The following is a 14,237-nucleotide window of genomic DNA, read 5'->3' on the forward strand; positions in this document are numbered from 1 at the left end:
AAACACACACACACACACACACACACACACACACACACACACACACACACACACACACACACACTCTCTCTCTCTCTCTCTCTCTCTCACTCCCTCTCTCTCTCTCTCTCTCTCTCACACACACACACACACACACACACCTGTCAGCTGCGCTGTGAATGAGGTTGGACTGATGTTGACTACATCTGGCTGTCATCATGAATTTATGCCAAGTTACATTCGGAGTTTGGCAGAGAGAGCTGAGGTGTGGGCGTTTGCACACTAACCAGACAATAAAAGATACTGTGAGTGTGCAGTTCCCTAAACCAGGGTTAGCAGGACATCTACTGAACTGGTAAATGGGTAGTTGGCATAACAGCAATGTGACATTCCTTTTAAAAACAGATGTTTTTTAATGTTTTTATTATTAAGCATGTTTATGAGCTCTTAATTGAGAGACACATTGGAACATTTTTTTTAATTAATTTGTCACAATGCAAGACTATTTTTTAAAAAGAACATATTTAAATAGCAAATTTGAATATTTAAAAACAAAAAAAATTCTACGTTTTATTAAAAAAAATGAAAAGCGGATACAGCATCTAAAATACACACTTTTCTGTTTACATTCATATAAATGTGGTAACACTAAGGCTGTATTAGTTTACATTACTTAACTACATTAGTTAACATGAACTAGCAATTAACAATTCTTCTAAAGAATTTTTTAATCTTAGTTAATGTTAATTTCAACATTTACTAAAACAAAGGTCAAATCTTGTATTCTTAACATTAGTTAATGCACTGTGAACTAAGATGAATGTGAACATTTTTATTAACTAATATAGTAAAAATATATATTTTTATTGTTAGTTCATGTTAGTTAATAATAAAGTTAACAAATGAGACCAATATAAACTGTGATTGTTAAATAAAATAGGTAATGTCCATGTTATCTGTCAACTTTAAACATGCATTTTGCACACACACACAAAAAAGTTTTACTCATACTTGGAGTATTTGAGACACAAATACAATTAAATATCTTTTTCATTTCAAATCATCAAATCAAATCTTGTGCAATTCAAATCACCAGACAGTAAAATAGCAGATCAGTAAATGACAGGAGACCAAAACATCACGTAATTTGAAAATCAAACTCAACAGTTGCTTTGGTTTTTAATAGTCAAACCAGAAATATAATATTAAATGTGAACTATATACAGATGGAATATGATCTGAATGAGAAACGACCCCAACATGCTGCTGTAATAATAATAATAATAATAAGAAAACCCCTTTTGGCCCATTTGAAGTTTAAGAAACACAATCTGTAAACAAGAACCGAAAACATCAGAAGTGTTTTACACAATAAAACACAAGTTAAAGTGTAGAGTGAGTCTTTGTTCAGTTCTCAGAGGCAGCGCATGCATTTGACGGTTTTACTGCCATAGTCCAGACATTCAGGCCCGATGCACTCACAGCAGGCGTTATGAAACCAGCGGTACTTTGATCCGCCCATCGCCTCACAGTACAGCTTACACTGACGAATGGACACACACTCATCAAAGTAGACCACCGTACACAAGGCATCTGAGGAATGAGACCAGAGCGAGAGGTCACACGTGCAACCAGAGAAACGAGAGTAGAGGAGAACTGATGAGAACAGACAAGGAGTGGAGAGGGGAGAGACGAGAGGAGAGGAGAAGAGAGGAGAGAGGAGGAGAAGAGATGAGGAGAGGAGGAGAAGAGATGAGGAGAGGAGAAGAGAGGAGGAGAGGAGAGGAGGAGATGAGAGGAGAGAGAGGAAGAGAGGAGAGATGAGGAGAAGAGAGGAGAGATGAGGAGAGGAGAAGAGAGGAGGAGAGGAGAGGAGGAGATGAGAGGAGAGAGAGGAAGAGAGGAGAGATGAGGAGAAGAGAGGAGAGATGAGGAGAGGAGAGGAGACGAGAGGAAGAGAGGAGAGAGGAGGAAAAGAGAGGAGAGGAGGAGAAGAGAGGAGACGAGAGGAAGAGAGGAGAGATGACGAGAAGAGAGGAGAGATGAGGAGAGGAGACGAGAGGAAGAGAGGAGAGATGAGGAGAAGATAGGAGAGATGAGGAGAAGAGAGGAGAGATGAGGAGAAGAGAGGAGAGATGAGGAGAGGAGAGGAGGAGACGAGAGGAAGAGAGGAGAGATGAGGAGAGGAGAGGAGACGAGAGGAAGAGAGGAGAGATGAGGAGAAGAGAGGAGAGATGAGGAGAAGAGAGGAGACGAGAGGAAGAGAGGAGAGATGAGGAGAAGAGAGGAGACGAGAGGAAGAGGGGAGAGATGAGGAGAAGAGAGGAGAGATGAGGAGAGGAGAGGAGACGAGAGGAAGAGAGGAGATGAGGAGAAGAGAGGAGAGATGAGGAGAAGAGAGGAGAGATGAGGAGAGGAGAGGAGGAGACGAGAGGAAGAGAGGAGAGATGAGGAGAGGAGACGGGGAGGAAGAGAGGAGAGATGAGGAGAAGAGAGGAGAGATGAGGAGAAGAGAGGAGACGAGAGGAAGAGAGGAGAGATGAGGAGAGGAGAGGAGAGGAGGAGAAGAGAGGAAGAGAGGAGAGATGAGGAGAAGAGAGGAGAGATGAGGAGAAGAGAGGAGAGATGAGGAGGGGAGAGGAGAGGAGAGGAAGAGAGGAGAGATGAGGAGAGGAGAGGAGAGGAGGAGATGAGAGGAAGAGAGGAGAGATGAGGAGAGGAGAGGAGGAGACGAGAGGAAGAGAGGAGAGATGAGGAGAGGAGAGGAGAGGAGGAGACGAGAGGAAGAGAGGAGAGATGAGGAGAGGAGAGGAGAGGAGGAGACGAGAGGAAGAGAGGAGAAATGAGGAGAGGAGAGGAGGAGACCAGAGGAAGAGAGGAGAGATGAGGAGAGGAGAGGAGAGGAGGAGACGAGAGGAAGAGAGGAGAAATGAGGAGAGGAGAGGAGAGGAGGAGACGATGAGGAAGAGAGGAGAAATGAGGAGAGGAGAGGAGAGGAGGAGACGAGAGGAAGAGAGGAGAGATGAGGAGAAGAGAGGAGAGATGAGGAGGGGAGAGGAGAGGAGGAGAGGAGAGGAAGAGAGGAGAGATGAGGAGAGGAGAGGAGGAGACGAGAGGAAGAGAGGAGAGATGAGGAGAGGAGAGGAGAGGAGGAGAGGAGAGGAAGAGAGGAGAGATGAGGAGAGGAGAGGAGAGGAGGAGACGAGAGGAAGAGAGGAGAGATGAGGAGAGGAGAGGAGAGGAGGAGACCAGAGGAAGAGAGGAGAGATGAGGAGAGGAGAGGAGAGGAGGAGACGAGAGGAAGAGAGGAGAGATGAGGAGAGGAGAGGAGAGGAGGAGAGGAGAGGAAGAGAGGAGAGATGAGGAGAGGAGAGGAGAGGAGGAGATGAGAGGAAGAGAGGAGAGATGAGGAGAGGAGAGGAGAGGAGGAGACCAGAGGAAGAGAGGAGAGATGAGGAGAGGAGAGGAGGAGACGAGAGGAAGAGAGGAGAGATGAGGAGAGGAGAGGAGGAGACAAGAGGAAGAGAGGAGAGATGAGGAGAGGAGAGGAGAGGAGGAGACGAGAGGAAGAGAGGAGAGATGAGGAGAGGAGAGGAGAGGAGAGGAGGAGACGAGAGGAAGAGAGGAGAGATGAGGAGAGGAGAGGAGGAGACGAGAGGAAGAGAGGAGAGATGAGGAGGGTAGAGGAGAGGAGAGGAGGAGACGAGAGGAAGAGAGGAGAGATGAGGAGAGGAGAGGAGAGGAGGAGACGAGAGGAAGAGAGGAGAGATGAGGAGAGGAGAGGAGAGGAGAGGAGAGGAGAGGAGAGGAGGAGACGAGAGGAAGAGAGGAGAGATGAGGAGAGGAGAGGAGGAGACGAGAGGAAGAGAGGAGAGATGAGGAGAGGAGAATAGATAAAATCAGTGTTTTAAAATCTTTTCCTAGATATTTTCAGCTAGTACCCACCATCATGGACACTGCTGCTGCTGCTGGGCAGTGAGATGTTGTGACTCTGGCTGTCGAGTGTCGCCAGGAACGACACAAGGCTCTCGTGATGGGAAAGTTCCCCAGAAACGGGAAACGACACCACCTTCCAGTTAATGGGTTCGTCGCCTTCGGTCAGAGCGCGGAACAGCGACGGGATTGGTTGATACAGCTCTTCTACGGTGCTCTTGGAGGTGGCGGGACTGTCGTTGTAATTCCTTGGGTTACACATTCCTGTTGGCCAGAAGAAATGGAGGTACACCATGATTGAAAAGCCTCAAAAAAGTCAATGACAAGCTGTACAAGCAAACCTGACCACAACTGAAGAATTTAAAGACTTCAAAACACGGCTGTCAACAGCAGCTCCCCGTCGAGAGATAAACTGCTGGTAAAGATGGTAATCAGATAATGGATGAAGGTTTTAATAAGGAGCAGAACGCTGCAGAGAAACTTGTGTTTCAGATTAACTTCCAGGACAGCTGCTTCTGATTACCAGATCCATGGCAGATTCTGGCCTTCAGGAACAACACACACTTTTCTTCTCATCTAATAAACGAGTGTTTGGAACAGAACAATCTGATGCATGTTCTACTTTTGGTAAATTAATGCATCATGCACCGTGTCAATTTTTAAACATAGGAATGATTATGATGCAGTTTTCTCATTATGTTTTTGTTACTGTTGACCAAATAAAAATAAAAAAGCTTCCATTAAACATCATTTGTGTGCGGTTTGCAATGATTGAAAGCCTGCTTTGCTTTCCCAAACCTCTCTACTTTATAAACTTCTCGTTGTGAACGATATGTTTTAAACTTCTGTTCTCTCATCGGCTTTTAATCAGCAATGCCTCCGCTGAACACAGAGATGAGAGTATCTGGATCATCTCACTTCACACTTTATACCGCTGTCAGAGGAGTGTATACTCGCTCTCCTGTCATCTACAAACTAGTCCTAATATTTACAAGGACTCTCATTGGACAGGGAATGAGCCAAGCCTGTTCACACAACCTGAGCGGCTTTAGTTTACAGTCTCGGATCAGCTCCATATAATCCTAAGAATAAATTCTTATAATCATTTTTATTTATTCTATTATTTTATTTTACTTAATTTTATTTTTATATCAATCAAAATTAAACTGAATTATAAATAAATCAAATATAAAATATAAAAAAGTAATGCATATATAAATGAACCAATTGTGGAATATATTTGTTTATTCATGATTTGGTCAATTTATGCACTATATAAACTATTTATTTTATCATTTAAATTTTGATTGATTTAAAGTAATCTAAATAAAATAAAATAAAATAATAGTTTTAAATCTTCTTGTACATGGACCAGTTGTGAGATGTGAGTTGTGATTGGATATTGATTGTATATTGATTTGAAACTCACCGACACAGTCGCAGCACTCCTCCCAGAGAGAGCTCAAACACAGCATACACTCTTTACAGCACGAACAGTTGCCCTCCGTCGGCCGGCACTGACAAAGACCCTGTACACACACACACACACACACACACACACACACACACACACACACACACACACACACACACACACACACACACACACACACACACACACACACACACACACACACACGCACACACACGCACACACACGCACACACACGCACACACACACACACACACATAAAATATACATTACGAAAGGTAAACGGGGGGAATGACATGACGTGGAGGAAGTCTAGCTTACATAAACATGATCACAAAACACATGTGCTATAGAGACGTGTGAGTCTTGACGGAAACATCAAGATCTTTCAGCTGTAACAGTTAAAAGAAAACCACCCAAAGAGACAAAGCATACCTAAACATGAGAAATAACACCAGGCTGAAAAGAAACAGAGCTGCAAACTGTTCCACGCTGGGGAAAAAAACGTCAAATGCCCCAGCGGAGAGGGGAAAAAGAGTGACCGAAACCTGGGACACATTTAGAGTTATAATTACAGAGAAAACAGCAGCCAGCTGAATGAAGGAGAACACAGACACACACATTTGGCTCTCTGCGTTTCGTGTTTTGCCAGCAGTTGCGAGGAAGAGGTCAACTTCCAGATGTGTGTGTGTGTGTGTGAGAGAGAGAGAGAGAGAGAGAGAGAGAGAGAGAGAGAGAGAGTGAGTGAGTGAGTGAGCCAGTGTGTGTGTGTGTGTGTGTGTGTTGTGTGTGTGTGTGTGTGTGTGTGTGTGTGTGTGTGTGTGTGTGTGTGTGTGTGTGTGTGTGTGTGTGTGTGTGTGTGTGTGTGTGTGTGTGTCATTAAAACTGAAAGTTCAGGGGGGGAAAGAGAAAGAAAGTTACAATAGAAACAACTACAGAAAACCTAATACCTGAAAACACACGTGGCCCAGATACTTCCAAAAGAAACAAGCCCAGACAATTCCCGGTCCCTGCCCAGTCCTCTTTAGTTGGGGGAATTGCGTGTGTGATTTTCATGCATTCCTTAAAAGAATCATCGAGCCAAACAACATAAAAGCCATAAAAGCTCTGTTTACTTCAGTTCGAGACACTGAAACACAACCTGTACGAATACAGCCTCACCAAACTCATGCTGGACCTCGAAACAATCCACAGATTCCTGTGAGAAAGAGATGATTCTGCACAGCTGAGAAATGAAGGAATAGTCACCAGCTTCCTACGACTATAATACTGATAACGTGTGCAAGATTTAATAAAGTAACTGGTTATTTTGGGATCCAAATAATATCAGTTATCAAAGCTAATGTACTAAGTGCCAGTCACTTAATAAATAACATTTATTTATTTAATGAATGAAATATTTTCTTATATAGCCTACACACACACACACACACACACACACACACACACACACACACACACACACACACACACACACACACACACACACACACACACACACACACACACACACACGCACACACACACACATATAAGAAAGAGAGACAAAAGTATATCACTGCCCTTCATTCATAGTGCTTAGTAAAAAAGATGTCATTAAACAAATATTTAAAATAATCTTTATGTTGTTTCTACATTATTTGGAGATTCAATGTGAAATATTACAGTATAAAAATACATTTAAAACTTCAATGTTCATGTGTGATTAATTACAGAAAAAATTGGATTAGTTCGTTATTTTTTAAATTGATGACAGCACTAATACATATATAGTTATCACTGTTAATTTGTCAAACTGGCAGTTATTTACTAATATTATTACATAAATAAATACTTGAAATGACTACATCCTCGGTAAAGTATGCATAATGGAATTCATTCGACTGTGAACACCTGCGCTTCTCTTCCGCTTCAGTCCTCAAACTGCTGACATTCACTCCTCCTCTCTTCCCTTGCTCTCCAGGAGGAAACACATCTCTATAATTAAACGACTATTTGCTTAAAAATGAAAAATCTGTCATTATTTACTCATCTGCATGCACAAAAAGAGAACTTATGAAGAATCTTCATGTAGCTTTTTCCTCACAAACAGTTAATAGTGGCAATGGCTGACAAGCTCATATGTAAATAAAGATATAAAAAAAAAGATCAATCATCATATGTAGTTCATGCACTTTATGCACTATTTTGAGACCTATTTAAAAAAAAAAAAAGCTTATTTTGTGTTCAGCAGGGAAAAAAAATGCAAGTTTGGATCAACGTGAGCAACAACAAAATGTTTTTAAAGGCACAGTGTGTAAGTTTCGCCGCTAGAGGTCTCTTATCCAAACAATAACAAAGGCGTAGCTTGATGACACCGTAAATGAGCATGGAATCATGGGAGTTGTCATCTTTTTGGATTTTGTATTGAAAATAGCTCTGGATCACAGTGTCATAGAGACCAGTGCCATAGAGAGAAAGAGTTGCGACACTCCCATAGACGGCCATAGGAACTTTGGACTGCGGAAGTAACGCGTGTCGTGGAGCAGCCGATAGATCCAAACACTGATAGTTCCAGCATTGAACCCCATTCATTTTCAGTGTTTCCGAAGTACGCTCGCCGGTAAATTGATAAAATTACTGTATTTTTTTACTTTTACACACATTAGCCAGCCTCTCGTGAATCTAGTCAGTAGTTATATTTTATGTAGCCAGTTTTAGTAAATGTTTATTGGAAGGTTAATTGCAGCTATAGCTTACGTGACACTAACGTTAGCTAACTTACGGTAACCTGATGTATATAATATATAATATTATTAATAATATATATATATATATATATATAATATTATACACACACACACACACACACACACACACACAGACACACACACACACACACACACACACACACACACACACACACACACACACACACACTTAATTTATTTAAATGGGTTAGGGTTATGTGTGTATACATGCATATTTGTCAAAATGTGTGTTGGTGTAATACATATAGGCCTACATAAATACACATGCATCCATTTATATATATATATATATATATATATATACATACACAATTAATATATTGATATAATATATATAATATATACATGTATGGGTTAGGTTTAGTAATGTTTGATTGAAATATATATACATGTGTAGGCTACTGTACACAGTACATGTATTTGTGTGTGTTTTCTGATGAATGGTTTAGTCTATGATTAGGGTAGGATGAAGGGGTATATTAGCAATGCTGCAATGAATCCCATTAACAGTTATTTAGCTACGTATTTAGCAATATAGTTAATTCACTCATTAACTATCTCTCCGGTTTCATTTTATGAAGTTAATATATTTACCGAACATTGCTGCAAATATAGTCGTTGCTTTCTACGTTATGGGAGCAGTCCATTTCCCTCCTAAATCATTCATTTGTACATGCACAGTGTAATTATTTATATTTTATGTTGGTTGGAATTCTGAACGGACCGCCACTGCAGACCTCTATGCGTGATCACGAAGGTAGGCTAATGGCTGAATCGGAATTTATAAGCCAGATCACGGATCAATAGCCTAATACAGCCCAGTTGTGCTAAAATAAATATCATGAGACGTCCATCATCAGATGAGCCGCTAAAGCCAGTGCTACTACCCATGCGAACATGAACACTAAGATTTTCCCTCCAAAAAAACCCTAAAACTTATCCAAGTAATATACAGTATTTCAAGTCACCCTGCCTCTCCAAATGCAAAACTGACATTAACTAAATGCAATAATGCAGTAATAGCTGAAAAAGTACTTGGGTGTGTGTTTTATTTTATATTTACCGTTCAATAATGTAATCGCTGCTGCCTGTCCCATAGAAAAACATGACAGCCAGCGTATGTTTTGGAACTATTGGGGCTTACATGAACCACGTGACAGCCATAGCGGCGACATCAAAGCGTGTCGCGACTCTTTCTCCCTATGGCTCTGATAGAGACAAGGGGGCAGGCTCATTTTACTCAGATGACCAATCAGTCTCCCAGGATCATTGTGAAGCTATTAAGCCACGCCCTAGCAACCATTTAGAGCAACTTAGCAACAAGTTCCATAGACTTCCATTGAAAGAGATGAAAGGGATATCTCTGGATAGAAGTGTCATAGAAACATGACACTGGGGCAGCAAACAGCCAATCATGAATTACCTCAACACTTCCACTTCCTCAACACGACTAAGTTTTATTAACGTTACTGTGGTGTGAAGCGGGGCGGGGCCGAGAGCCGTGGGAGCGGAACGAGGACACTGGAGCCAATGCTAATGAGAGATGCCTGCGCGACACACCGGTCTCGAGTGTTTTTTTTGTTTTTGTAAACAGAGTGCTACAGTCCCTGCCTACTTTGTCAGCGGCACTGGTTCCGGAAGAATTTTTCCCATTCATTTTTCCCAAAAAACAGTATATTGCAAAATATGCATTGAAATATAGAAATATTTTGAGTGTACGGAGATTCATCATTCGAAGTGCATCATGGGAGTGGGCGGAGCTAATGAGCTATTTTGGAAAGTTCTGCTTCTTTGACTGATTGGTGTATTATTTTTACACAGCATCATGGGTAATGTAGTTTTTCACCAGAAATTCCACTGTTAAACACGATTCATTTAAAAATAAGCTGAAATAATGTGGGCTGACGGCTTCAACAGAAGCAAATACTATCGATTAACAACCTCGTAGCTCACAGTCTTTAAAGGTTTATAAGTTATAGCTCAAAATCAGTTTCCCCAAGGACAGTTTTTACTTCTGGAACCCGACTGTTGCACTCTATTACAGTTTTAAATTGTAAAATTTACAGGTAGTTACATTTTTTACTGTATTTTTTTTTACTGGCAACCACAGCTGCCAGTTCTGTTTGTTACAGTGAGCTGTTATTTTCTCTTGAGCTGCGAGTGAGGTGGAGTGAAGGGCCGTTCAGACAGGGGAAAGTGTGTGTGTTTGTGAAAGTGCTCTGAACGGACGGGACGTGTGCTGCCTTGCCCCACAAAGCATTCATGTGTGACTAAAACAACCTCAGCTGCCCCACCTAGAGACACACAACTGACAGCCGACAGCTTACAGCAACTACACACACAAATATACACAGAAACTTCTGCACCACCAGTCAACAGCCTGTCAAACACCCATGACACCCTACAACCAGCTAGCAACACTTTCTGAAACACATTAACAACTATACAGGTCACACTCGCAACCACTCAGCAATGCCTAGCAACCATGAAAGACACCCTGGCAATGTCCTAGCAACTACGACTGGGCGATGAATCCATATTGATATCTATCTGGAAAAAAATCCATAATATCAATAATAAACTTTAGCCTACATTTGAAATTATGACAAATACATTGTTATTACAATATAGTAAAATGTAAAAAAAAATTAAAAAAAGAATAATAATAACAACAATAATAAATAATGATAATAATAAAAACAATACAATACATTGTATTATTATTATTATTATTATTATTATTATTATTATAAGATATCATACAATTTTCTAATTTTAAAGAATGATGATTATGATATATTGAAATTATTATATAAAATTTGTATTAAATCATAAAACAGTCTCTCGTCCATCAGTCAGCGCCAGCCTGTTTACTGCAGTAACGTCACGAACCTCCTGTGTTTATTCCCCAGACAGATCTCTAACACAGGAGAGACGTCCCCGTCTGTCTGTCTCTCTTCCTCTCACAGTCTCACTGGGATACACACACTAGAGTAAACACAGCGAGAGCACAGATCTAATCACAGACACAGAAGAGAGAGAGGAAGAGAGGAAGAAAGAGAGAGAGAAAGAAAGAAAGAGAAAGAAAGAAAGAAAAAGAAAGAAAGAAAGAAAGAGAAAGAAAGAAAGAAAGAGAAAGAAAGAAAGAAAAAGAAAGAAAGAAAGAAAGAAAGAAAGAGAAAGAAAGAGAGAGAAAGAAAGAAAGAAAGAAAGAAAAAGAAAGAAAGAAAGAAAGAAAGAGAAAGAAAGAGAGAGAAAGAAAGAAAGAAAGAAAGAGAGAGAAAGAAAGAAAGAAAGAAAGAGAAAGAAAGAGAGAGAAAGAAGGAAAGAAAGAAAGAAAGAAAGAAAGAAAGAAAGAAAGAAAGAAAGAAAGATGTAGGACATTCCAAAATGTACTATGTTGCTGAAATTCCTGTATCATAGTTTGTAAATGATAGTCATCAAAATACCAGGATATTACCATTTAAAAAAAACACTGTATATATAAACCTATTTGTTTTTAAGGGCAGACATCTAAATTTAAAATGATCAACACTGAGCCACATGAACTACAGAAAGTGCTAAAAACGAACATACATTAACACACACACACACACACACACACACACACACACAGACACAGACACAGACACACACACACACACACACACACACACACACACACACACACACACACACACACACACACACACACACACACACACACACACACACACACAGTACAGTAGTTGTTACGCTCCAGGGAAAAAGTGATCCAGTATAAAACGTGTTCCACCCAGTTGCCCTCGAACACTGGGCATGTGTGTTTCTGCAGTGGAGTCCACAAACACACAGAAGAACACACAACAGAACTCAGGTGACATGAAGAAAAAACCAAAAAAATAAGTCTGGAATTTTATCACAATAGTACAATTTTCTGCACTCCGGATTTTGAAAAGATTGTGTATTCTGATTCCAAGAGATGTAAATGCACATTTCTCCTGTTTCACTGTTTCAGTACTACAAGTACTGAATTTTGCACAAAAAAAGAGAAAAAACCCTAAACAAGGAATCTTTGTTAATGATGATTAATTTCATTCTTGTGTAAATATAAACTCAAACCACATCAAGCATGAAGTTGATGCCAGAGCCTCCACATGTCAGACCAATACATTTACATTACTCTCCAGCCATTAGTGATAAAGATTTTTATGGATAATCCTTTTTCTCTCACAAAGAGCAAATTATATTGGATGAAATGTGACTTGTGAAATTCAGCATGAATGTCTATTAGAGAGTTGAAAGATATTATTATAAGGAATATTACGAACTGACCCGGTGTGATGATAAACGAGCGTGTGTGTCTTACCTGTAGAAGACATTTGCTGACATCACTTGCACACAGAGCTTTGTTACAGCCACTGATGACGGTCAGTCCAGACAGAAGAAATAACAGAGAGATCAGGACGGGACAGAGGAACAGAGCCGGCCGCATCCTGACCAAAACCACACACACCTGAAGCAGAGAGAGACAGAGAGAGACAGAGAGAGAGAGAGAGAGAGAGAGAGAGAGGGGGGGGGGGGGGGGGGGGGATTAAATAATAATAATTATTATTATTTATTAATAATAATATATAATAATATACATGTATACACCATGATATACCATACTATGAGAGTAGTATTACCATACACCATGGTACATCTCCAAAACTATAGCATATCTTTAAAAAATATATCTTTTGGTTTTTGTTGTGTGTCCTTAGGAAAACGCGTGGTTCTTAATTGTTTTTTTTTGTTTTTTTTTTACTTGGAAAATATGATCCAGCTACGTAACATTCAAGCAAATTAAACCCAGATTTGGAATGCAGAACACTGCGAAACTTTTTGCTGGCATATGTGGAACGTTTCTTTCTTCTTTTGAAATAGTTAAAAACAAAGAAAACTTTGAATAAACGCCGCAAATACTTATTTACTTAATATTACATAGGCATAGAAAAAACCCAAACTGATGTCCAAAAGCGCTGCTGTTACTCAAACATGACGCAAACACACTATAGATTATCACGTCATAGATTTGGCATATACGTCACATCTTTACATGTATTTGGCAAATAAAACATGCATACTTACTGTATGACTTTGAAGCGTTCTCAACACTTTCCTGTGGTTTTTTGACTTTCTCTCATACGGATCTCTTGTCTTGGCTCCTTTTACTCTGAATAGAAACATGAGCGGCTTTGATACATAGAAAAGGAATAAGTGAGTAGAAAGGCACTTAGCGTATAATATGTGTCCTGAAGGGGGAGTGGCTAAGGCTTAATGGCCCGGATCTAGTTTTTTCTAAGTTTGATACCACGGGTCTACACAATAAATCTTCTGTTTTAACTCTGCACTATGTATTTTCAATTAAAGCTCTATTGAGGTTTCTCAGTGTCATTGTTAAGTTGTGAGTTTTACCTGCTGAATCAGGAAGAAACGCACAATCGAAGTCACGTAAAAGCTGTTACTTTCCTCAGTGCTGATCGTTTCGACCAATCACAGTCGACTGTGCGGAACTTCCATGCACGTCAACTACAAACCCTTTTTGAATTAAGTTTTTAACGAATATACCAGTCCAGTTACCATGCACATGTCTCCAGTAAGTCAAAAATGCCCTGATGTCTGAATGCACCTCGATGGAGAAATCTGCTTTTTGAGCCTCGATCGCCCAGTGAACTCTGATCTCAGCCGGAGATCTCTTAAAGTACAGTTCACCCAAAAATAAAAATGTTGTCATCATTTACTCACCCTCATGTTGTTCCAAACGTGTATGAGTGTCTTTCTTCTGTTGAACACAGAAGAAGATATTTTAAAGAATGTTCTTGACTAAAAGTATTGACGGCACCCATTGACAACTTCCATAGTAGCAAAAAAATAAAAATAAAATCGTCAACTGTCTGGTTACCAACATTCTTCAAAATATCATATTTTGTGGTTATCAGAGAAAAGAAACTAATACAGGTTTGGAACAATTTGGGGTGAATCATCCCTTTAAAGACACAAGCAAGAGTCAATCAGTATAACAGTATGTTGTTGTCTCATAATAAATTGTTGGTCTTTTCCTCATTTATGTGACTTTGAATTAAAAGGATCTGCCAAAATGTTTAAAAGTTTCAGGAGGC

General features: G+C 40.1%; 1 protein-coding gene across 1 annotated transcript; it reads right to left on the bottom strand.

The window, feature by feature from the left end:
• Positions 1-372: 372 nt before the first annotated feature.
• Positions 373-13,344, bottom strand: twsg1a (twisted gastrulation BMP signaling modulator 1a). Its single transcript, XM_077222218.1, has 5 exons — positions 13,207-13,344; positions 12,443-12,589; positions 5,342-5,441; positions 3,925-4,176; positions 373-1,572 (listed from the first exon to the last, which is right to left on the bottom strand). The coding sequence occupies exons 1-5, from the start codon at positions 13,303-13,305 to the stop codon at positions 1,394-1,396; spliced, it is 777 nt and encodes a 258-aa protein (XP_077078333.1). The 5' UTR covers positions 13,306-13,344; the 3' UTR covers positions 373-1,393.
• Between the last annotated feature and the right edge of the window lie 893 nt (positions 13,345-14,237).

Source organism: Siphateles boraxobius, unplaced genomic scaffold, assembly GCF_051911475.1.
Source record: "Siphateles boraxobius isolate OS27281-9 unplaced genomic scaffold, OSU_SipBor_1 86, whole genome shotgun sequence".
Classification (NCBI taxonomy): domain Eukaryota; kingdom Metazoa; phylum Chordata; class Actinopteri; order Cypriniformes; family Leuciscidae; genus Siphateles; species Siphateles boraxobius.

What these genes read in the sequence shown, in the direction of transcription:
- twsg1a (XM_077222218.1), bottom strand. Translation starts at nt 13,305, where the DNA reads ATGTTTCTATTCAGAGTAAAAGGAGCCAAGACAAGAGATCCGTATGAG. An exon ending in TCAGCAAATGTCTTCTACAG is followed by an intron (nt 5,442 to 12,442) that starts GTAAGACACACA and finishes GTGTGTGTACAG; the next exon opens with GGTCTTTGTCAGTGCCGGCC. An exon ending in CAGCAGCAGTGTCCATGATG is followed by an intron (nt 1,573 to 3,924) that starts GTGGGTACTAGC and finishes CTCATTCCTCAG; the next exon opens with ATGCCTTGTGTACGGTGGTC.